The sequence below is a fragment of the Trichosurus vulpecula genome, chromosome 1 (assembly GCF_011100635.1).
Source record: "Trichosurus vulpecula isolate mTriVul1 chromosome 1, mTriVul1.pri, whole genome shotgun sequence".
In the NCBI taxonomy this organism is placed as follows: Eukaryota; Metazoa; Chordata; class Mammalia; order Diprotodontia; family Phalangeridae; genus Trichosurus; species Trichosurus vulpecula.
Genome location: NC_050573.1, coordinates 4,351,633 through 4,376,745, shown reverse-complemented (window position 1 = coordinate 4,376,745; position 25,113 = coordinate 4,351,633). Strand labels below are relative to the sequence as shown.

At 45.1% G+C, this 25,113-nt stretch overlaps 1 protein-coding gene across 1 annotated transcript; it reads right to left on the bottom strand.

Moving 5' to 3' along the window:
- Window positions 1-6,475: 6,475 nt before the first annotated feature.
- LOC118834951 (zinc finger protein 665-like) lies at window positions 6,476-17,363 on the bottom strand. The gene is given in 6 exon segments (XM_036742385.1): window positions 6,476-7,363; window positions 7,365-9,373; window positions 9,777-9,872; window positions 11,334-11,460; window positions 15,687-15,918; window positions 16,988-17,363. Coding segments are annotated over 5 exon segments (3,033 nt in total). The 5' UTR covers window positions 15,720-15,918; window positions 16,988-17,363; the 3' UTR covers window positions 6,476-6,595.
- Window positions 17,364-25,113: the final 7,750 nt, after the last annotated feature.

The following is a 25,113-nucleotide window of genomic DNA, read 5'->3' as shown; positions in this document are numbered from 1 at the left end:
TCTCCTCCTCAGCCCTAAACTCCTCCCAGGCCTCCAATCTCCACCCAGACCTCCTCCCAAACTCCACCTGGGCCACCACCCACCAGGCCGCCCATCTCTGAGAGCTCCTCCTCTCCAGTGTCTGCACCTCCTCCCATCCTCCTTTCTTCCTCCTCCGGAGCAGAAAGACTGCCAGGAATAAACTAGCACCTGAGTACCTGAAAGTGATACACCAACCCACAGAAGGGGTGTCATGCTTGGAAATGAAGATGGTCTGAACAGGAAGAGTAGTTTCCTCCTTCTCTTCTGTCTGCCTCCCCTCACCATCCTTCTAATAGAGACCCAAGAGGCACAGGGGGCTTTGGGATCCCAGGTGGGATGAGACCCATCAGAGCTGCCCCTCCACCTGGGTCTCTGCCCTCCTTGTATCAAGAACCAAGGGTGAGCAACATTCTGTAAGCAGTAGTAGATGCCCCCCCTGGGGACAAACTGGCCAGTGCCAGGTGGACAAAATTGTAAAATTCATTTTCCAAACAGTTGGGGCCATAAGGCCCCAACCTACTCAAAAGTTGCTGAGATAAGATACAAAGCTTGACCAGTGAACAATTGTCATACCAATTAAGTTGGGACCTGTTAAAAACTGTTTTAGAATGTTAAATTAATTGTCTTTCAGCCTTACTAGGTGCAAAGTCCCAGGCCCAAATCCCTATCTACTAGGTGCTAAGCCTTTGTGGGTCCTAAAGGGAGTTGCTAAGACCAGAGCCAATACTAGGAGCCTAAATTCTGGTCGGTCAGATGACGTTTGATGATGTCCAAAGACTGTATAAAAAGACAGAACAGACCCATTTGCAGGGGCTCTCACTCATTTGAAGAGTGGCGTTTGACTGGAGGAGACTCTGGGCAGCTGTAAAGAGCCCCCCAGATTGTAAACCCGGATCTTGGGACTTCGTTACCGGACCTGGTAACTGCGCAGTGAGATTTGAATCAGAGGAGGTCTGCCTGTTGGTGTTTGTAATTTGGTTGTGTTTGCTCTGAAGTTCAGGGTGCTGGCTCTTTCCCCTGAACTAAGTGAATGATATTTATATGTTGGATTGAAATAAGATTGTTAACCCCCTAACATTACTTTCCTCAGTAAAGCAGATCAAAGATCCTGTGCTGGCAGCATCCTTGTTGTTGGGCTTGTGTTGGTCTTTCACCCCCACAACAGCTGCCAGCCAAATTGTTGTAACTGCAATGCATGGAAGGAGCTCACAAACCCCAAAGTTATGGGCCCCAGCAAACTGGCTCCGACTGGCCAGAGTTAACTCCTGGTCAACAACCATGTGGCAACTGCTGGGAAAGGGAAATGGGCACATAGGGAGTGTTGGAACCTGGAGGGATCCTCACAGATCCTGATCCAGAAGGGGGGAGCTCCAGTGCCTAACCTGCATTATGGAATCTCAATAGAGAGAGAAGCAGACTCTTTTCTTTTTTGTTTACTTTTTCTTTCTCATGGTCTTGTTGAGGGAGGTGAGGTTAAGGAACTCCAAGACTGCAGTTCCCAGATGGGGTTGTTGAGGGGGAGTGCCCCTCAAGGAACCCAGTACTGCAGAGAGTTGGGGCCATCTGGAATGAATTCACGATCTCAAACATTCTTTAAGTCAAGGTGACAAAGACTTCTTATGCTTTACAGGGGGCAAGAGTTCTTAGGGAACCTGCAACCTTACAAGGGCACAGGGAAAGTTTAAATAGGAGGTGTGGAGATGAAACAAGTCAATTAGGTGTTTTGGGGTGGGATTAGGGAGTGCTTAAGAGGTGGTCGGTTCTTAAAGGAACATGCACTTTACATTTCTACTGGGCAGGTATCTTACCCAGAGTTCACTGGGAAACAGCCCAAGGGGGAGCTATCTGGGAGTGTGGTTTTGACCGTGAAACATCACTAAGTCAACCATGGGTCAGGGCTGAGTAGAAATATCCAGATGGCTTCCATCAAATGTCTTGCTCGACCAGAGGGATGTAAGGGAGTATACATTTGACCACGTCTAGGATACATATGAGTAAGGTCAGGAAGTAGTAAATATTGTTATGTCCCAGTGCACAGCCAATTAGCACTACACAGGGAGTTGGACTGATAAAATTCTATAGGTGCAGCTGGCCGCAGTATCAGGAAGAGAGAGCAGTGTTTTGCTAAGGCATGCTGCCCTTGAACTGGACAGGGACTGCTAGGGCCAATTTTTGAAGCTAGATGTGATTTTTAGAACTCAATGTGATTTTGGAATTGGGGTCCAGGCACAGGCACCTAAGCAGAGGCTGAGGAGAAATGATAGAATTGGGGTTCAAGCACAAGCACCCAAGGACACCATCGTTCTCTCCCATTCGTTAAAATTCTTCTATGCAACATGACTCATGTGAAAATGTGTTTAATAGAAGTGTATAAATAGTCATATTACATTGCATTCTGTCTTTGGGAGGGATGGGGGAGGGAAGGGGGTAATTTAAAACTTATGGAAGTGAATGTTCAAAATTCAAAATCAATTGATAAATTGAGAAAAGGGTGATTGCTGCCCCATTTCTGTTCCTCATTGTGGCCTTTCCCAGTGAATATACAAAGAGCAAGGTGTGCCTGTAACCCTTCCCCTCTTTCATAAGCTATTCATTCACAGGGGGCCTGGGATGAAGACAGGACAAGGGAACCTCTTACCTTGAGCTGGGAGAAGGGGTTGAACACACCTGGGGTCCTATAGGAGAAGTCTGAAGACTGAGACAGTGGGAGCCACTGATAAAGTCAAGGTTGGTGTCCTGGGGCATTTGGGTTGTGGTTGGGAGTCTGGTCAAGTTTCAGGGACAGTGACCCCAGGCAGTAGCTAGGCCTAGGAGAGAGGCATGTTCCTGACATCCATGGAGACTGGTCAGCAAGACATAAGAAGAGGGAAATGAGGCCCAAAGGAAGGGGAGCCAGGAGGAATCTGGCACCTTATAGGATCCTGGCCCAGACCAACCTGGGATCTGTTCCTAAAGAGCTGGCTTCCAGAAGGCAGAGTGATCTCAGCTCCCAGGTTTCCTGTTTATAGCCAGCCTACTGAGAATGGGTCCTCCAAGTGCTAAAGAGCCCAATCCTGTCTAGTCTCTGAACCCCAGGTTCAGCCCTTTTTTCCAATGGCTCACTGAGTCCTCAGGACCTCAGGACCCTGCCTGCCTCTCTTCCCCAACCCTACCCTGCATCCCAAGGAATGTCCCAACCCCCTTTCCCATCTTCTTATACTTCACCACTCTCTGACCCAGGGCCACTGGCCTCCTGCCTCATCCTTGGTCAAGAACCTCCATCTTCTGAAACTGTGTCCTTCCAATGGCAGCCTCCTACGCATATAATGTTCTTTCTCATCACCTCAGCCCACTGGATTCAGTCTTCTCAGCCAACAGCTCACCTTCTGAAAAAAGTTTGTTTGTTTTTTTTTCTGGTACCTAAAACTATTAGAGCTTCTCTCTGAAAACCGTACACTTCTTCCTGTACAGACTCCTCCCAGGCCTCCAAACCCCACCCCAGGGTATTAATTTCCCTTGAGCCATGTAATATCAATTAAGTTGGGATTTTTATACTGTTTTAAATGATAAATTAGTTAAGTGTCTTTGAGCCTTACTAGGTGCAAAGCCCCAGGCCCAAAGCCCTAATTACTAGGTGGTAAGCCTATGTGGACATGAAGCCCTCAGGGTCCTAAGGGGACTTGCTAAGACCAGAGCCAATTGTAGGAGCCTACGTTCTGGTCACTCAGGCGACATTTGACGAAGTCTAAAGAGTGTATAAAAAGAGAGAACAATTTCCTTGGGGTTCTGAGTCACAGGTGGAGTGGCAGATGGCTTCAGGCCAGCCATAGTTATGAGCTCCCTGGCTCACCAACCCAGACGTTGATGGTTTCTTGGTAACTATGAATTGCATTTGATCTGTTTATAATGTATGTATGTAATTTGTTTGTATTCCCTCTGCAGTTCAGGGTGCTGGCTTTTTCCCCTGAACTAAGTGAGTTTATATGTGTGTGATGGATTAAAGTAAGATTGTTAACTCCTTAACGTTGCTTTCCTTAGTAAAGCAGATCAAAAGAACAGGGCACTATCCCCAACCTGGGCATCCTGGAAAACTCTGCCTCTCCTATCCCTCCACCATCTCCCTTACCCCTCCCGCTTTAAACCTCGGACCCTCCTCCTTCTTGCTGAAAGACAGCCAGGATAAAACTTGGGCAGCCCCTAACTGAAATCAATGGGCTCCATTATTGAAAGTGCTGACAGAAAATGACTCTTAGGCAATTCTGCATCGTACCGTTTATAAGTTTAATCCACATTTCATGGGACTGAGTTTGTCCCAAACTATGTGGTACCATTTAAAGTTACAGTGTGAGGGGCAGCTAGGTGGCACAGTGAATAGAGCACTGCCCCTGGAGTCAGGAGGACCTGGGTTCAAATCCAGCCTTAGACACTGGACCCATTTACTAGCTCTGTGACCTTGGGAAGTCACTTAACCCCAATTGCCCTGCATTGCCCCCTCAAAAAAAGGTTACATGCGTGTTGCCATTAGGATAATTGTGATATTTGACCCTGTAAAAGGTAGGACAGACCTGAATGCAAATTAAATTATGCATGAAATTTCATGAGGGTGATCTATTTAGACATGTCAGCATAAGAAATACAAGTGAAATTGGACCTCAAGTCTGCTACACTGGTCAATGAATGCAATTATTCCACAGTGGTAAATCGGTAGATGCATAAAGTGATTTTATGTGGAGCATAATTTGGAAACACATTCAACTGAATCAATGTCATTTGACTGTCAAAAAGTCTATGTCATATTTGAAATGCACATTATCATCTATTCCTTCTTCTTTGGGACTTTGGGGAAAGCACTGTGCATGGCATGTTGCTAATAAAAAAGTAAGTTCTAGAGGGTGATGCAACTATACTCTTACCCAATTAACTTTTATTGAGAAATACTGAATTAAGTTATTCCACAGTGGGTAACAATGCTTAACAACTCAAGTATTTAATTGGGCATGCTTTGTTTTAAAGCAAATAATGATAAATTACTATTTGGGAAAAGTACAGAAGACCTTGTGAATTCTCCTTTTCTGGGTAGTCCTCTGGGGCCTTAACTGGGTCTTGGGGACCCTCTCTATTGAAAAGATTATTAAATCTTATCAGGTCTGGGAGAAGAACTTGCTAAAAGAAGGCTATCCAATTGTGACTCAGTAGTCAAGGAGGTGGTATTGTTTAGAAGCTTATTTCTAAGAAAGAATTGATCTTTATCTGATAGAATGACTACTGATGATGAAAATTATCATAATACTTATTATAATTAAAAATTATTTAAAAAAACATAAAAGCATCACTCTGATGAATGTGCTGTCATCAGGACCAGAGCCCTTCATTGATTTGTACAGTGCAGGTGACAAGCAGCCCAGATGCCTCTGATATGGAACTGACTTCCCTTAGCTTTCCTTTCCAGGCTGGCAGAGCAGCTACAACCATGGGAGGCTTTGCAGATAGAGATTGCAAGGCCTCTTGCCTGCCTAGGAGCAGCTGCTTTGTTCATATGATGGTTCTGCTCTGCCTCAAGTCCATCAGGGGAATCCCTGACGCATCATCATGATCGTTGGGTCACCAACATCAGGAGGCAGCCATGATCTGAAATTAATGAGAAGTTTCTTGACTGTCACATGAAGTGGCCTGGACACAGTCTGAATACATGCATGTAGGTGGCCTGCGGGAGAACACAAAATTCCCTAAAGTGCCCTAATTTTGATGCCTTTGATTAAATACTTGTGAGTGTGTGTGCACGTGTATTTGTTTCTTTGTTCATGTGTGCTTCTGTATGCCTTATTCAGAATGTCACTTACAAGGACCCTGAAAATTCTGGAAGCAGAATGTACAAGGTGCCTGGCACACAATAGGTACATATAACCAGCCCCACCCCCTTTCCAGTCTTCTTACACCTCACTCCTCTCTTCTTCCTCCTCCTGCTCTCTGACCCAGGGTCCCGGTCCTCCGGGCTCATGTTTGACCTAGACCTGATCTCCTGACTTTGCCTTTCCAATGCCTGTCCCCCATGCTGGGAATGTTCTCTCCCTCTTGCTAGGGTGTCTTTAGCCCCACCCCTCTTGCTTTCCAGGTATGTGGCTGTTTGAGGAGGACTAGCCCCTCTGGTGGGAAGCCTGGTGTTTCCACTATCCAGCTAGCAGCTGCTGTGGGGGTGGAAGACCAACACAACACCAACAATAACAATGCTACCAGCAGGCTGCAAAAGCACAGGTTCTTTTGATCTGCTTTAATAAGGAAAGCAAGGTTAAAGGGGTTGACAAGTTTACTATAATTCAGCATACAAATATCATTCACTTAGTTCAGGGGAAAAAGCCAGCACACTGAACTTCAGAGCAAATACAAAGTACAAACATCAACAGACAGACCTTGTCTGTTTCAAATCCCAATACACAGTTACCAGAGTTTAACAAAGTCTCAGCATCCAGGTTACAAGCTGGAGGGCCCTTAGCTGCAGCTGCCCAGAGTCTCAACACCATCTCGAGTGATAAGGTTTCTCTCCAGTGTGTGTTCTCTGATGATTACCAAGAGACTTCCTACATCTGAAAGCCTTTCTTCATTGATTACATTCATAAGGTTTCTCTCCAGTGTGGATTCTCTGATGTGTAATAAGACTCTCCCTGCATTTAAAAGCTTTTCCACATTGATTACATTCATAAGGTTTCTCTCCAGTGTGGATTCTTCTATGTTTAAGAAGACTCCACTTATCAGTTAAAATCTTTCCACATTGATTACATTCATAAGGTTTCTCTCCAGTGTGTGTTCTCTGATGTTAAATAAGAGAAGACTTCACTCTAAAAGTCTTTCCACATTGACTACATTCATAAGGTTTCTCTCCAGTGTGGATTCTTCTATGTTTAACAACACTCCGCTTATCAGTAAAAGTCTTTCCACATTGATTACATTCATAAGGTTTGTCTCCAGTGTGGATTCTCTGATGCGTAATAAGAGAAGCCTTCACTCTAAAAGTCTTTCCACATTCATTACATTCATAAGGTTTTTCTCCAGTGTGGATTCTTCTATGTTTAACAAGACTCCACTTATTAGTAAAAGTCTTTCCACATTGATTACATTCATAAGGTTTCTCTCCAGTGTGGATTCTTCTATGTTTAACAAGACTCCGCTTATTAGTAAAAGTCTTTCCACATTGATTACATTCACAAGGTTTGTCTCCAGCGTGGATTCTCTGATGTGGAATAAGAGAAGCCTTCACTCTAAAAGTCTTTCCACATTGATTACATTCATAAGGTTTTGTTCCAGTGTGGATTCTTCTGTCTACCCAGGTTCCACTCATCAGTAAAAGTCTTTCCACATTGATTTCATTCATAAGGTCTCTCTCCAGTGTGGATTCTTCGATGTCTAGCCAGATTCCGCTTATCATTAAAAGTCTTTCCACATTGATTACATTCATAAGGTTTGTCTCCAGCGTGGATTCTCTGATGCGTAATAAGAGAAGCCTTCACTCTAAAAGTCTTTCCACATTCATTACATTCATAAGGTTTTTCTCCAGTGTGGATTCTTCCATGTTTAACTAGACTCCGCTTATCAGTAAAAGTCTTTCCACATTGATTACATTCATGAGGTTTCCCTCCAGTGTGGATTCTCTGATGTGTAATAAGACTCTCCCTGCATTTAAAAGCTTTACCGCATTGATTACATTCATAAGGTTTCTCTCCAGTGTGGATTCTTCTATGTTTAAGAAGACTCCACTTATCAGTTAAAATCTTTCCACATTGATTACATTCATAAGGTCTCTCTCCAGTGTGTGTTCTCTGATGTGTAATAAGAGAAGCCTTCACTCTAAAAGTCTTTCCACATTGACTACATTCATAAGGTCTCTCTCCAGTGTGGATTCTTCGATGTCTAGCCAGATTCCGCTTATCATTAAAAGTCTTTCCACATTGATTACATTCATAAGGTCTCTCTCCAGTGTGTGTTCTCTGATGTGTAATAAGAGAAGCCTTCACTCTAAAAGTCTTTCCACATTGATTACATTCATAAGGTCTCTCTCCAGTGTGTGTTCTCTGATGTGTAATAAGACTTTCCCTGCATTGAAAGGCTTTTCCACATTGATTACATTCATAAGGTCTCTCTCCAGTGTGGATTCTTCGATGTCTAGCCAGATTCCGCTTATCATTAAAAGTCTTTCCACATTGATTACATTCATAAGGTTTCTCTCCAGTGTGGATTCTTCCATGTGTAACAAGACTCCGCTTATCAGTAAAAGTCTTTCCACATTGATTACATTCATAAGGTTTGTCTCCAGTGTGGATTCTCTGATGCGTAATAAGAGAAGCCTTCACTCTAAAAGTCTTTCCACATTGATTACATTCATAAGGTTTCCCTCCAGTGTGGATTCTCTGATGTGTAATAAGACTCTCCCTGCATTTAAAAGCTTTACCGCATTGATTACATTCATAAGGTTTCTCTCCAGTGTGGATTCTTCTATGTTTAAGAAGACTCCACTTATCAGTTAAAATCTTTCCACATTGATTACATTCATAAGGTCTCTCTCCAGTGTGTGTTCTCTGATGTGTAATAAGAGAAGCCTTCACTCTAAAAGTCTTTCCACATTGACTACATTCATAAGGTTTCTCTCCAGTGTGGATTCTTCTATGTTTAACAAGACTCCGCTTATCAGTAAAAGTCTTTCCACATCGACTACATTCATAAGGTTTGTCTCCAGCGTGAATTCTCTGATGTATAATAAGAGAAGCCTTCACTCTAAAAGTCTTTCCACATTGATTACATTCATAAGGTCTCTCTCCAGTGTGTGTTCTCTGATGTGTAATAAGAGAAGCCTTCACTCTAAAAGTCTTTCCACATTGATTACATTCATAAGGTCTCTCTCCAGTGTGGATTCTTCTATGTCTACCCAGGTTCCGCTTATCAGTAAAAGTCTTTCCACATTGATTACATTCATAAGGTTTCTCTCCAGTGTGTGTTCTCTGATGTGTAATAAGAGAAGCCTTCACTCTAAAAGTCTTTCCACATTGATTACATTCATAAGGTTTCTCTCCAGTGTGGATTCTACTATGTATAACAAGACAGCGCTTTTCTCTAAAAGTCTTTCCACATTGATTACATTCGTAAGGTTTCTCTGCAGTGTATGTTCTCTGATGTGCAATAGGACATGCCTTCTCTCTAAAAGCCTTCTCACATTGATTACAGTCATACGGTTTCTCTCCACTTTGGATACTCTCACGTGTTTTGCAGACTTCTCTCCAATTGAAGACAAGGGGACAATCACTCATGAATCCTTGCTTGGGAGTTTCTGCCACAGAAAGGCTTAGTTCTATAGCAGCTTCCTTCATTTCCAGGCTCATCTCTCTGTCTTAAAAAAAAAAAAAAACAAACCAACTCTAAAACAAATAGACACTATACAAACAAACATATGAAGGTCTAGGAAAGAGCTCATAGAAGAAAACCTAATCCCCTTTACTACTCTCAGGAGAATTCCATGCCCCCAAATTCCAAACAATGACTTCTTTTGGATCATATATTTATCCCTGGAAGGAAGGTGAAAGGTCATGGAGTCCAAACCCCTCTTATTACTGTTGGAGAAACTGAGACTCAGTGGTACAGTGACTGACCCATGAAGCTGCTGCTGAGAAATATCTGAAAAAGAATTCCAAGTCAGGCCTTCCTGCCCCCAGATCTACCACTTGCTTCACCACAAGAACAAATAGCGGCCTCTTGTAATCCCACCTCTCATATATCTGCCTTCACTCACTCACCTGGACAGCAGCTCCTCAGGCCTTCTTGCTCCAGCATCCATGGGCCTTCCCTTTGCTCAAAGGAAGAGATCATGTCTTCTCTGGGAACTGGCAGCCCTGGGCATGGGGAGTCAGATAGGGATGAGCATGGAGACAAACTTGGCCTTTAGTTCTCTTTAGGGAAAGGTGTTCAGACCCACAGCTGCTCCACTGTGAGATTTACACACATGAGTCTGTTCTCACCCATTAGTGATTACAATGCAGGTAACCCAAAGCAGGGTGTGCCCCATTATCCTTTTGTACAACCTGCTGTGAGAAAGAGCCAAACCTCTGCCCCCCATCCTGTCGAGTCCCATTCTCATGGAAACTCCTAAATCCAATGCAGGCTACAAAGGCTTATTATGCAAGACCAGCCTCAAGCGCCAGAAGGAGGATCCTTGACCACCCACCTTCTGCACTGTACCCCTCCCCTGTTCCTCACTCCCTGAAACCTGTAGAAACCTTGTGTACTGCTCATTTGGGGCATCTTTGCCTCTTCAGGTGAGAGTCTCCTGTTGGCAAACTCAAGAAACCCTAGTTGGTCCAAATTCTATTTCTAGGCCAGTCTCTTATTCCTGGCAATGCCAGGGTCATGTAAACAAGGACCCCAGGGTGGTTCCCAGGCCTCCTGGAGGATAGTCTGATACCATTTCTGTTGTGAGCTTTGGGGAGAAGATCAGGGAACCAGGATGGGGTCAGAAAATCTGGTCTTGGTGCACCTTCTTCATAGAAGGATGGACTCATTGCACACTTTCCATTCTCTAGAAATTAGAGGCAGCTGATGGTGCTGTGGAGACAGCCCTGGGCCTAGAGTGAGGCATGCCAGGGTCTGAATCCAGCCTCAGACAGTTACTTAGCTGTGTGCCACAGGACAAGTCACATAAACTCCATGTGCCTCAGTTTCCACAACTGTCAAATGGGGAGAATAGTATCACCCAATTGTGAGGATAAAGTGACATAATATTGTAAAGAAAGCCCCAGGCCCAGCACCTGGCAAATACTAAGTGAGAATAAATGCTTCTTCCCTTCCCTTCCTTTCCTACCATCTGTGCTGGAATTTCAGGGCAATGGGAAGGAAGATTAAAGACGAACTCACTATACGACGGACGAGTAGAAATTGGGAGCTACAAAGTGATGCTGTTAAAAAGAAGAATATTCCAGATCCCAGACCCATCCCAGAGAGGACAGGCTTGTAAGGAAAAGCCTCCTGAGCAGCTTTCAGAGCCTTGGCAGACAGATTTCATGGCCAGGTAGGGGTTAGGCCAAATGATCCCCGACATTACTTCAAGGTCTGAGATTTTTCCACACTAATTTGAAGCTGCCTAGAAGAGGTGAGAGACAGCTTCAGGAGCAACAAGGAAACCCTCAGCTTCCTGTCACACAATGCACAGACTTTCTATAGAAAACTCCAGGCAGCAGGACAGGAGATTAACATTTTTCTCTCTCTAATAACTGATCAGTGCTCCAAACCCTGCTCACTAGGGGATGAAGATATTCCTTTGACTGCAGACTCAGCATTACTAGAGGACGTGGCCTTACCCAGGGAGAGCAGGTTCCGGGCATTCTCCAGCATGACCCCCTTGTACAACTCCTTCTGAGGATGGTCCAAGAGGCCCCACTCCTCCTGGGTGAAGTCCACAGCCACGTCCTTGAATGTCACCAGCCCCTAAATCATTAAAAGTCATGGAATGTAGAGCTGAAGGACACTTCACATTTAAATAATCCAATCCTCATTAAATTTACAGAAAAAAACTGAAGCCCAGGGAAGGGATTTGCTGAAAAGTCAGACCTTTTATGAGAATCAGAGTCAACTTCTAAAACCACAGTCATTAAGAGCCCAACTGATTTTTGAGAAAAACATTTTCCATGATCAGTTAGAATAAAACTGAGGAATATTTTCTTCTGAAATGCATCTTCCTGTGGAATCAGGGAGAGAGTTTGTGTTTGATCAGTGAAGAAGGTGGATGTGTCGGGGAACATGAGACAGGGTGATGGGTAATATCTTCCTCATCGGAACTGACATAAGTGATTTATTATTTTTTAAAACATTATTTTTTAAATCTCTTATATGCATATCCATGGTAAACTGTAGAATTTATTTCATTCCACGTTGAATTGAGATGTAGGAAGATTCACTTAAATCCAAATAACACAGAGACCAAAGCAGAGAACTTGTGGATCAGAGGAAGGGAAACCCCAGACCAAATTAAAATATTATATTTAAATACATATGACTATCAACACACATGCACATGAATGTATGACAACACTTTATATAACAAATAAACCTTATATGAACAAAATAATTTGCATTTTATCTCTTCCACAAGAATGTGAGCTCCTTAGCATGAGGAACAGGATTCCCCCCCCCTTTTTTTTAATTTATTTAAAATTCAGGGAACAGAAAAAGCATTTCTGTAAGAGTACAATAAAAAAGATGATTGCTCATGAAACTGCAAATCTCCCATGTATGACGTGGTATTCCTTGAAATGTACAAAAATTATCGTGGAAAATTCTTTTCTTTCTCTCTGCCCTTACCCCAACCCTAGGTACGGCTACAACGTGTATGCACACACACACACATATATAATTTATATGTCTCGGTGTATATGCAAACACACAAACATATATATATGGAACATTATTCCATACATACCACTGTGTGTCAGTTCTTTCTCTGGATGCAGACAGCATCACTCTTTACACGCCCTTTACTTTTCATTTGTGTCCTTAGAATAGTCAAAACAACTCATGTGCTCAAACCCTTCTGAACACAATATTGCTGTCACTGTATACAATGTTCTCTTGGTTCTGCTCACTTTGCTCTTAGACACTTTGTGCAAGTCTTTCCAGGCCGTTCTAAGACCACTGAGCTCATCCTTTCTTACAGCACAGTAGCATTCCATCACAACCACACACCACAACCCATTCAGCCTTTCCCCAAATGATGGGGATCCCTGCACCCTCCAGGTCTTTGTCACCACAAAGTAAGTTGCTGTCAACATCTCAATCACATTCAAAGTCATAATTGCTGTCTGAGAATTTCTTTCCATCTCATTTTTACTCATGATTTTCTTTTCTGCCCTCTCTTTTTACCCTACTGCCTTTACATTATCCTCTCCCCCCACCTTCCTACCCCCCAATTCACCCAAACCTCCAAGAGTCACCCATTTCCTTCCCCCCCTATTTCAGCCCACAAGGTCTCCAAAAGTCCCCCACCTCTGCCTGACCCTCCTAAATCCCAGTCCACACACCCCTCTGAATAGTCCCTCCCCCATCCTGTTCCCCAATTTTCTCACCTCTCTACATGTTCAGAAGACTTGTACACCCTTTCCCATGTACATGAGGCTTCTTTTTCAACCCAGATGAGGGTATGGTTCCAACCTTAGCAGCCCTCCACCCTTACTTGCTTCCTCTCTGTGAGGTCTTTTTTTCACTCTCCCTTTCTCCAATATTGTTTTTCCCTTTCGACTTTCCCTACACAGGTTTGTTTTTTATCATCACCCCATCATACAGAACTCAGCCACCACCTGTCTTTCAAACTACCTCAGGAATGATGACAGTTATAAGAATACTGATAACTTTTTCATATATAAATGATACTAAAACAGTTTGACCTTCATGGGGGCCTAATAATCAGGCTTTAATGATTTCCAGATATTTCTTCTGGATATTTTACATCGAATTTTCCAATGAGTTTTGCTCTTCTTGTTCCAAACCTGACAGTCTCTCAATTCATCAAACAGTCATTTTTTTCCCATTCAGGATCATACTCACTTTGCTGGGTAAGTTATTCTTGAGTGCAACCATAGCTCCTTTGTTCTTTGAAATCTAATGTCTCCAAGCCTTCGGTCTTGGAGAGTGGAATCTGCCAGTTCTTGGGAAATCCTAACTAGATTTCCACTTTATTGAAATGCTTTCTTTTTCTTGTTGTTTACAAGATTTTCTCCTTACCCTGGGAGTTTTGAAACTTGGCTATGACATTCATGTAGGTTTTCCTCTTGGCATCTCTTTCAGGTGGTGAACAGTAGAAGTTTTTCTATTCTGCTTTCCCTCTTGTTCTAGAACTGAAAGGGCACTTTTCCTTAATAATTTCTAATTAATAAGTGATACGTTCTAAAGAAAAATCTGTGAAAAGTCTGTATGAAGCTGGCAGTTGCACGGCATTCTGGGGGAAAGCATTTAATGTGATCACTTGAGAGAGAACAAAGTTAAAGAAAAGATCTAGTTTGGTTCCTGAATGGCTGAAATAAATAAAGTCTGATCTGGAAGAGGATTCTAAAGACCTATTCACTGGAATTGTTGATTTGTAAGAGACGCCCCCAGCCAAGGTTGTTACACTGAGGGCTGCAGGTTACTCCACAGATGACGTGTCATAGCCAAGACAGCTCATGCCTTTCCTTACTGAGTGCTTTCATTTGTCTATGATGTACATTCCTTAATTATAAAATTAATTACCTAGAAATAAAAGTAACTATGATGGAGAAGGGCAAGCTAGATGGCAGAGTGGACAGAGCACTGGGCTTGGCATCAGGAAGATACCATCTTCATAAGTTCAAATCTGGCCCCAGAAATTAGCAGCTGTGTGACCCTGGACAAGTCACTGAACCCTGCTTGCCTCACTTTCCTCATTTGCAAAATAAACTGGAGAAGGAAAAGGCAAACCACTCCAGTATCTTTGTCAAGAAAAATCTCAAACAGTTTATAAAGTCCTGAACATGAGTGAACAAGAATGATGGAGTGGGGGGAGAGGGGGTGTTCCTTCCTTGGTTAAAAATAAAAGCAATATTCAATTAACCTGGGATTTGCTTGAGCTATTTCTTCAGAAAATTCACACAGGGAGAATTACAGAAACTTGGTAGAAGAAGAGTCAAGAGGAGGAGTAAGAGGCCTACTGATGGGCCATATAAAGGAGAGGTTGGCCAGGTTTGGGAATATGAGAGAAACGATTCATTGAGGACCCCTACTCAAACAACATTAGTCAGTTCATTAGGATTTTATAAGGGGTAATGATTGTTGTAATGCTTTCAGTATATTCATCTAGTCAGTCCCCAAATACCAGGTCTAAGAATAAGCAATGTATTAATGCATACTTTGTACAAGTCACAGAGGAATATGGATTCCAATAGAAGGGCCCCAGAATAGGCCTTCAACTTAAATGAGGTAATAGGGAAACAGGAGTGTGTGGTTGTGTGAGAGTTTTTGTGTGTGTATGTGCATAGGTGTGTGTGTGCGTGTGTGTAAATGTCTGGGGTAAAAATCACAAGCTCTCTTTATGATACATTGAATTTCAGACGTCTATTGGTCACGCAGTTTGAGATATCTCTTAAGAAATTAGACATGAAAGACTGCAGGTTAGCAGAGAGACTGAGGCAGGAAGGGTCCGTTTGAGAACCATCAGCACAGAGATAGTGATGACATGGATGGCAGCTGATGAAATCACCAAGGAAAATAGTATAGAGGGAAAAGGGAAGAGGACCAAGGACACCTATGGTCATAGGGTTTGATCTCAGGAAGATCCAGAAAAGAGAGACAAGTAGTCAGATAGGTCAGAGGAAAACCAGGAGAGAGTGGGGTCCTAAAAGGCCAGGGAGAAGAGAGTATCATGGAGGAAAGAGTGATCACCAGGGTCAGAGGCTGGAGAGAGGTCAAGGAGAATGAGGATGGAGGTCACCTCTGTGGTCTCAAAAAGAGAAGAGCACAGAAGAGTAGGTGAGGAGGAGGGGCCTTTGAAGGTGAGAGGGGGCACTGTTGTTACTGCCTGAATCAATTGCATGCCTGTTTTTGTAAAGAAATGCTCCAGGAGGACCACACTGGCAGCTTTACAGACCATCCTCTATGTCTGTGGCAATGGCCTCATTGGCTGATGTCTGTGCACAGACTGCACTCACCTGAGGAGGGGGACTGCTGCTCCCAGGGGCCATTCCCTCTGGCTCCAGCCTCCCTGCTGGGGCCAGGCCTTGGTCCTCTGCAGACTGAGCTGGACAGGGAGAAGGATCCCAGAGAGGGAGAGGTCTTGCTCTTCTCTTTCCAGGCAGCAGGCTGGCCTACAGGGATTTACAGGGTGAGGCCCCACAGGAGTCACAAAGGCCCTGGCCCTGCCCTCAGGCGAGAGACTCCACCCTACAGAGGGAGGCAGGAAGCAGGGAGGGTCAGGCTGGAAATGAAGAAGGTCTAAACAGTAAGACTACTTCCTCCCCTTCTTATTCCTTCTCTTCCCTCCCCTCTCCCCATTCTCCCACAGAGAGCCAAGAGGCAGAAGGGGTTTGGGACCCCATTCCAAGCCTCAAGGACTCCTCAGTTTAGATCTCTTCCTCCAAGTGGTCCTCTGCCCTCCCTACATCCCCTCTCCCTGACTCACATACACATTGTATAGACTACAGACTGACTCCTGGATCTACAAGGGAAGCTAAAGAAGGTTGAGGAGGGAGAGGGCTCTTGAATGGAGCCACCAGGGAATGATCTGGGGAAGCCTGAGGCTGGGAGACAAAATCCAGTCTCGCATGAAGCCCCCTGGCAGGGGACCAGAGGCAGGGGAGCAGGAGGCCTGGGGAAGGGGTGCAGGGGTGTGGTCTGGGAGGCAAGACAATCTCACAAAGTTTATGGAGCAAGATCAGAGACACTGGAGCGACTGAAGGGCTCCAGGGGGACACTGAGCCTGGGGAAGCAGGATGACTGTGTCCTGAGGTCTAACTACGGGCTGGCGAGGATTGCTGGGACCTTCTGGGAAAGTTAGGCTTGGAATCCCTAAAGGGAAAGTGGGGACAGGGAGCCACATGCCTTGGATCTGACAAGGAATCAGCACCAGAACCCCGGGTGCAGATAAGGGGGACCAGGAGAGAGCTTTGCTAACTGTGTCCAAGCCTGGGTGGGCAGGTAGAAAGGTAGGATTCTGGGATCTCCAAAGGAGCTAGATCTGAAGACAAAACAAGGGAATTTCTAACCAGGAGGTTAGAGATTAGGGGACAGGGAGGCAGGACACATGGGGCCTCATAGGAAGGAGGAAATCAGGACTCCAGGAACCCTAGGGGCAAAGTCTGGAAAAGTGTTATCAGGTGATAAATCTGGGGAAGGTGAGCCAGGAATTTAGGGAGTGATGGGGGTGTCTGGAAAAGATCTAGGGGCAGGGAGCTCATCCGGCAGCCAGGCTGTGGAGGAAAGTGTGCTCCTGGCAGACCTGGCGAATACTCACCAGAGGAGGAGAAGGAGACGGAATTGCCCGGGCAGCCAGCAGAACCAGGAAATGGGGGGAGGGGAAGTGCTGCGACTGAGATCTTTCAGGGACCTGCAAACACAGAGCTGGTGTCCAGAAGGCGGAGCGATCCCAGATCTAGGGGAACAAAGAAGAGATTTGTGGTGGACTGAAGCCAGAGCAGTCTGGACTCAAAGACTTCCTGCTTCTTGTCCTGCCCACTCTGGGAAGGTCTTCCTTTTTCCAATAGCACCGCCCTGTACAGCCCCTGAGGCCCCCAGGAGGGCGGGGCTCTTTCCTCCAATCACTCCCAGGGCTAGACCCAGACTGCCTCCCTTGCCCTCCAAAAAGTGGAAAGCCTTCTCCAGTGCTAGGATCTCCTCCTCAGCCCTAAACTCCTCCCAGGCCTCCAATCTCCACCCAGACCTCCTCCCAAACTCCACCTGGGCCACCACCCACCAGGCCGCCCATCTCTGAGAGCTCCTCCTCTCCAGTGTCTGCACCTCCTCCCATCCTCCTTTCTTCCTCCTCCGGAGCAGAAAGACTGCCAGGAATAAACTAGCACCTGAGTACCTGAAAGTGATACACCAACCCACAGAAGGGGTGTCATGCTTGGAAATGAAGATGGTCTGAACAGGAAGAGTAGTTTCCTCCTTCTCTTCTGTCTGCCTCCCCTCACCATCCTTCTAATAGAGACCCAAGAGGCACAGGGGGCTTTGGGATCCCAGGTGGGATGAGACCCATCAGAGCTGCCCCTCCACCTGGGTCTCTGCCCTCCTTGTATCAAGAACCAAGGGTGAGCAACATTCTGTAAGCAGTAGTAGATGCCCCCCCTGGGGACAAACTGGCCAGTGCCAGGTGGACAAAATTGTAAAATTCATTTTCCAAACAGTTGGGGCCATAAGGCCCCAACCTACTCAAAAGTTGCTGAGATAAGATACAAAGCTTGACCAGTGAACAATTGTCATACCAATTAAGTTGGGACCTGTTAAAAACTGTTTTAGAATGTTAAATTAATTGTCTTTCAGCCTTACTAGGTGCAAAGTCCCAGGCCCAAATCCCTATCTACTAGGTGCTAAGCCTTTGTGGGTCCTAAAGGGAGTTGCTAAGACCAGAGCCAATACTAGGAGCCTAAATTCTGGTCGGTCAGATGACGTTTGATGATGTCCAAAGACTGTATAAAAAGACAGAACAGACCCATTTGCAGGGGCTCTCACTCATTTGAAGAGTGGCGTTTGACTGGAGGAGACTCTGGGCAGCTGTAAAGAGCCCCCCAGATTGTAAACCCGGATCTTGGGACTTCGTTACCGGACCTGGTAACTGCGCAGTGAGATTTGAATCAGAGGAGGTCTGCCTGTTGGTGTTTGTAATTTGGTTGTGTTTGCTCTGAAGTTCAGGGTGCTGGCTCTTTCCCCTGAACTAAGTGAATGATATTTATATGTTGGATTGAAATAAGATTGTTAACCCCCTAACATTACTTTCCTCAGTAAAGCAGATCAAAGATCCTGTGCTGGCAGCATCCTTGTTGTTGGGCTTGTGTTGGTCTTTCACCCCCACAACAGCTGCCAGCCAAATTGTTGTAACTGCAATGCATGGAAGGAGCTCACAAACCCCAAAGTTATGGGCCCCAGCAAACTGGCTCCGACTGGCCAGAGTTAACTCCTGGTCAACAACCATGTGGCAACTGCTGGGAAAGGGAAATGGGCACATAGGGAGTGTTGGAACCTGGAGGGATCCTCACAGATCCTGATCCAGAAGGGGGGAGCTCCAGTGCCTAACCTGCATTATGGAATCTCAATAGAGAGAGAAGCAGACTCTTTTCTTTTTTGTTTACTTTTTCTTTCTCATGGTCTTGTTGAGGGAGGTGAGGTTAAGGAACTCCAAGACTGCAGTTCCCAGATGGGGTTGTTGAGGGGGAGTGCCCCTCAAGGAACCCAGTACTGCAGAGAGTTGGGGCCATCTGGAATGAATTCACGATCTCAAACATTCTTTAAGTCAAGGTGACAAAGACTTCTTATGCTTTACAGGGGGCAAGAGTTCTTAGGGAACCTGCAACCTTACAAGGGCACAGGGAAAGTTTAAATAGGAGGTGTGGAGATGAAACAAGTCAATTAGGTGTTTTGGGGTGGGATTAGGGAGTGCTTAAGAGGTGGTCGGTTCTTAAAGGAACATGCACTTTACATTTCTACTGGGCAGGTATCTTACCCAGAGTTCACTGGGAAACAGCCCAAGGGGGAGCTATCTGGGAGTGTGGTTTTGACCGTGAAACATCACTAAGTCAACCATGGGTCAGGGCTGAGTAGAAATATCCAGATGGCTTCCATCAAATGTCTTGCTCGACCAGAGGGATGTAAGGGAGTATACATTTGACCACGTCTAGGATACATATGAGTAAGGTCAGGAAGTAGTAAATATTGTTATGTCCCAGTGCACAGCCAATTAGCACTACACAGGGAGTTGGACTGATAAAATTCTATAGGTGCAGCTGGCCGCAGTATCAGGAAGAGAGAGCAGTGTTTTGCTAAGGCATGCTGCCCTTGAACTGGACAGGGACTGCTAGGGCCAATTTTTGAAGCTAGATGTGATTTTTAGAACTCAATGTGATTTTGGAATTCGGGTCCAGGCACAGGCACCTAAGCAGAGGCTGAGGAGAAATGATAGAATTGGGGTTCAAGCACAAGCACCCAAGGACACCATCGTTCTCTCCCATTCGTTAAAATTCTTCTATGCAACATGACTCATGTGAAAATGTGTTTAATAGAAGTGTATAAATAGTCATATTACATTGCATTCTGTCTTTGGGAGGGATGGGGGAGGGAAGGGGGTAATTTAAAACTTATGGAAGTGAATGTTCAAAATTCAAAATCAATTGATAAATTGAGAAAAGGGTGATTGCTGCCCCATTTCTGTTCCTCATTGTGGCCTTTCCCAGTGAATATACAAAGAGCAAGGTGTGCCTGTAACCCTTCCCCTCTTTCATAAGCTATTCATTCACAGGGGGCCTGGGATGAAGACAGGACAAGGGAACCTCTTACCTTGAGCTGGGAGAAGGGGTTGAACACACCTGGGGTCCTATAGGAGAAGTCTGAAGACTGAGACAGTGGGAGCCACTGATAAAGTCAAGGTTGGTGTCCTGGGGCATTTGGGTTGTGGTTGGGAGTCTGGTCAAGTTTCAGGGACAGTGACCCCAGGCAGTAGCTAGGCCTAGGAGAGAGGCATGTTCCTGACATCCATGGAGACTGGTCAGCAAGACATAAGAAGAGGGAAATGAGGCCCAAAGGAAGGGGAGCCAGGAGGAATCTGGCACCTTATAGGATCCTGGCCCAGACCAACCTGGGATCTGTTCCTAAAGAGCTGGCTTCCAGAAGGCAGAGTGATCTCAGCTCCCAGGTTTCCTGTTTATAGCCAGCCTACTGAGAATGGGTCCTCCAAGTGCTAAAGAGCCCAATCCTGTCTAGTCTCTGAACCCCAGGTTCAGCCCTTTTTTCCAATGGCTCACTGAGTCCTCAGGACCTCAGGACCCTGCCTGCCTCTCTTCCCCAACCCTACCCTGCATCCCAAGGAATGTCCCAACCCCCTTTCCCATCTTCTTATACTTCACCACTCTCTGACCCAGGGCCACTGGCCTCCTGCCTCATCCTTGGTCAAGAACCTCCATCTTCTGAAACTGTGTCCTTCCAATGGCAGCCTCCTACGCATATAATGTTCTTTCTCATCACCTCAGCCCACTGGATTCAGTCTTCTCAGCCAACAGCTCACCTTCTGAAAAAAGTTTGTTTTTTTTTTTTTCTGGTACCTAAAACTATTAGAGCTTCTCTCTGAAAACCGTACACTTCTTCCTGTACAGACTCCTCCCAGGCCTCCAAACCCCACCCCAGGGTATTAATTTCCCTTGAGCCATGTAATATCAATTAAGTTGGGATTTTATACTGTTTTAAATGATAAATTAGTTAAGTGTCTTTGAGCCTTACTAGGTGCAAAGCCCCAGGCCCAAAGCCCTAATTACTAGGTGGTAAGCCTATGTGGACATGAAGCCCTCAGGGTCCTAAGGGGACTTGCTAAGACCAGAGCCAATCGTAGGAGCCTACGTTCTGGTCACTCAGGCGACATTTGACGAAGTCTAAAGAGTGTATAAAAAGAGAGAACAATTTCCTTGGGGTTCTGAGTCACAGGTGGAGTGGCAGATGGCTTCAGGCCAGCCATAGTTATGAGCTCCCTGGCTCACCAACCCAGATGTTGATGGTTTCTTGGTAACTATGAATTGCATTTGATCTGTTTATAATGTATGTATGTAATTTGTTTGTATTCCCTCTGCAGTTCAGGGTGCTGGCTTTTTCCCCTGAACTAAGTGAGTTTATATGTGTGTGATGGATTAAAGTAAGATTGTTAACTCCTTAACGTTGCTTTCCTTAGTAAAGCAGATCAAAAGAACAGGCCACTATCCCCAACCTGGGCATCCTGGAAAACTCTGCCTCTCCTATCCCTCCACCATCTCCCTTACCCCTCCCGCTTTAGGGCTCAGACCCTCCTCCTTATTGCTGAAAGACAGCCAGGATAAAACTTGGGCAGCCCCTAACTGAAATCAATGGGCTCCATTATTGAAAGTGCTGACAGAAAATGACTCTTAGGCAATTCTGCATCGTACCGTTTATAAGTTTAATCCACATTTCATGGGACTGAGTTTGTCCCAAACTATGTGGTACCATTTAAAGTTACAGTGTGAGGGGCAGCTAGGTGGCACAGTGAATAGAGCACTGCCCCTGGAGTCAGGAGGACCTGAGTTCAAATCCAGCCTTAGACACTGGACCCATTTACTAGCTCTGTGACCTTGGGAAGTCACTTAACCCCAATTGCCCTGCATTGCCCCCTCAAAAAAAAGTTACATGCGTGTTGCCATTAGGATAATTTTGATTTTTGACCTTGTAAAAGGTAGGACAGACCTGAATGCAAATTAAATTATGAATAAAATTTCATGAGGGTGATCTATTTAGACATGTCAGCATAAGAAATACAAGTGAAATTGGACCTCAAGTCTGCTACACTGGTCAATGAATGCAATTATTCCACAGTGGTAAATCGGTAGATGCATAAAGTGATTTTATGTGGAGCATAATTTGGAAACACATTCAACTGAATCAATGTCATTTGACTGTCAAAAAGTCTATGTCATATTTGAAATGCACATTATCATCTATTCCTTCTTCTTTGGGACTTTGGGGAAAGCACTGTGCATGGCATGTTGCTAATAAAAAAGTAAGTTCTAGAGGGTGATGCAACTATACTCTTACCCAATTAACTTTTATTGAGAAATACTGAATTAAGTTATTCCACAGTGGGTAACAATGCTTAACAACTCAAGTATTTAATTGGGCATGCTTTGTTTTAAAGCAAATAATGATAAATTACTATTTGGGAAAAGTACAGAAGACCTTGTGAATTCTCCTTTTCTGGGTAGTCCTCTGGGGCCTTAACTGGGTCTTGGGGACCCTCTCTATTGAAAAGATTATTAAATCTTATCAGGTCTGGGAGAAGAACTTGCTAAAAGAAGGCTATCCAATTGTGACTCAGTAGTCAAGGAGGTGGTATTGTTTAGAAGCTTATTTCTAAGAAAGAATTGATCTTTATCTGATAGAATGACTACTGATGATGAAAATTATCATAATACTTATTATAATTAAAAATTATTTAAAAAAACATAAAAGCATCACTCTGATGAATGTGCTGTCATCAGGACCAGAGCCCTTCATTGATTTGTACAGTGCAGGTGACAAGCAGCCCAGATGCCTCTGATATGGAACTGACTTCCCTTAGCTTTCCTTTCCAGGCTGGCAGAGCAGCTACAACCATGGGAGGCTTTGCAGATAGAGATTGCAAGGCCTCTTGCCTGCCTAGGAGCAGCTGCTTTGTTCATATGATGGTTCTGCTCTGCCTCAAGTCCATCAGGGGAATCCCTGACGCATCATCATGATCGTTGGGTCACCAACATCAGGAGGCAGCCATGATCTGAAATTAATGAGAAGTTTCTTGACTGTCACATGAAGTGGCCTGGACACAGTCTGAATACATGCATGTAGGTGGCCTGCGGGAGAACACAAAATTCCCTAAAGTGCCCTAATTTTGATGCCTTTGATTAAATATTTGTGAGTGTGTGTGCACGTGTATTTGTTTCTTTGTTCATGTGTGCTTCTGTATGCCTTATTCAGAATGTCACTTACAAGGACCCTGAAAATTCTGGAAGCAGAATGTACAAGGTGCCTGGCACACAATAGGTACATATAACCAGCCCCACCCCCTTTCCAGTCTTCTTACACCTCACTCCTCTCTTCTTCCTCCTCCTGCTCTCTGACCCAGGGTCCCGGTCCTCCGGGCTCATGTTTGACCTAGACCTGATCTCCTGACTTTGCCTTTCCAATGCCTGTCTCCCATGCTGGGAATGTTCTCTCCCTCTTGCTAGGGTGTCTTTAGCCCCACCCCTCTTGCTTTCCAGGTATGTGGCTGTTCGAGGAGGACTAGCCCCTCTGGTGGGAAGCCTGGTGTTTCCACTATCCAGCTAGCAGCTGCTGTGGGGGTGGAAGACCAACACAACACCAACAATAACAATGCTACCAGCAGGCTGCAAAAGCACAGGTTCTTTTGATCTGCTTTAATAAGGAAAGCAAGGTTAAAGGGGTTGACAAGCCTACTTTAATTCAGCATACAAATATCATTCACTTAGTTCAGGGGAAAAAGCCAGCACACTGAACATCAGAGCAAATACAAAGTACAAACATCAACAGACAGACCTTGTCTGTTTCAAATCCCAATACACAGTTACCAGAGTTTAACAAAGTCTCAGCATCCAGGTTACAAGCTGGAGGGCCCTTAGCTGCAGCTGCCCAGAGTCTCCCCATCAACACCATCTCGAGTGAGAGCCCTGCACAAATGGCCCTGTCCTCTCTTCTTATAGGGCTTCAGACGTCATCAAACATCATCTGAATGACCAGAACTTAGGCTGCTATGATTGGCTCTTGAGTTAGCCCCTCCCCTTAGGACCCTGGGAGGTTCACATCCACATAGGTTAGCTTAACACCTAATAGGGGTTAGAGCCTGGGGCTTAGCACTTAGTAAGACTCAATGAAATACACTGAATTACTCAAAGCAAACAAAAGCCAAACTATTCAAGGGCATTTGGTTGAACTAAGTGCTAAGGAGCCCATTTTACTTACCAACACTCCTGGCTGAGCCCTTTTCACACTTCTTGGGTGTCCACCTCTCACTCAACTCTCCCCTGTGGCCCCAAGAAGCTGCAGCATGCCTAGCAGCCACCCTTGCTAAATTGCCTCTGGCTAAGCCAGCTTGAGGGTTACTAAAAAGCCACAAACACATGGGTGAGGGAGGGGGTGCCACCCCCAAGCACAAGAACTATGCCCTCCCGCCCAGGAATCGGCAGATGAGAACAGATTATACCAATGGCCATGAAGGTGGCTGAAGCAGGCTCTGTGGTGGACTTGGAGCTTGGACAGACATGGAAGATGCCAAGGTCATCCACTGCATTCCCCAACCATCCTCAGGCCACGCTGCCTAGGGACCCCAAGTCTGAGCCATGGTTGGGGGACAGATGTTTTCTGCTTCTCCCCCTCCCTTCTCTTCCTCATTCTGCCTCCCTTCCCCACCCCATTCCCAGGCTGAGAGCTCTGCCCTCTCCCACTCTGTTGCTCTTCAGAGCGTGCCTCTGTGCCTTCTTAAAATGTGACTGCTGCCCCATTTCCTGCTACTCATTGTGGTCTTTCCCAGTGAGGAGGCAGAAATGATCTCAACTTAATGAGAAGTTTCTTGACTCTCACCTGCAGTGGCCTGTATCGACTCTGAATACAAGCATGCAGGTGGCTGTGGGAGAATACAACATTCCCCTCAACTGCTCCAGTTCTAATATCCTTCATCAAATTGATTTCTTCCCTTCACCAAAGATTGTTCGCCAGTTGACAAAAGATTGACACAAAGTCTTTTCCTTGTAATGAAAACATCCAGATGTATTTTCACATAGTTCTGCACTTTATCCGACAATTGCCTCCTTTTCTGGTTGTGCAACCTGGAAGGTCGGCAGGGATTTTTTTCCTTATCTCATCTTTCTGTTATATTCAGACATA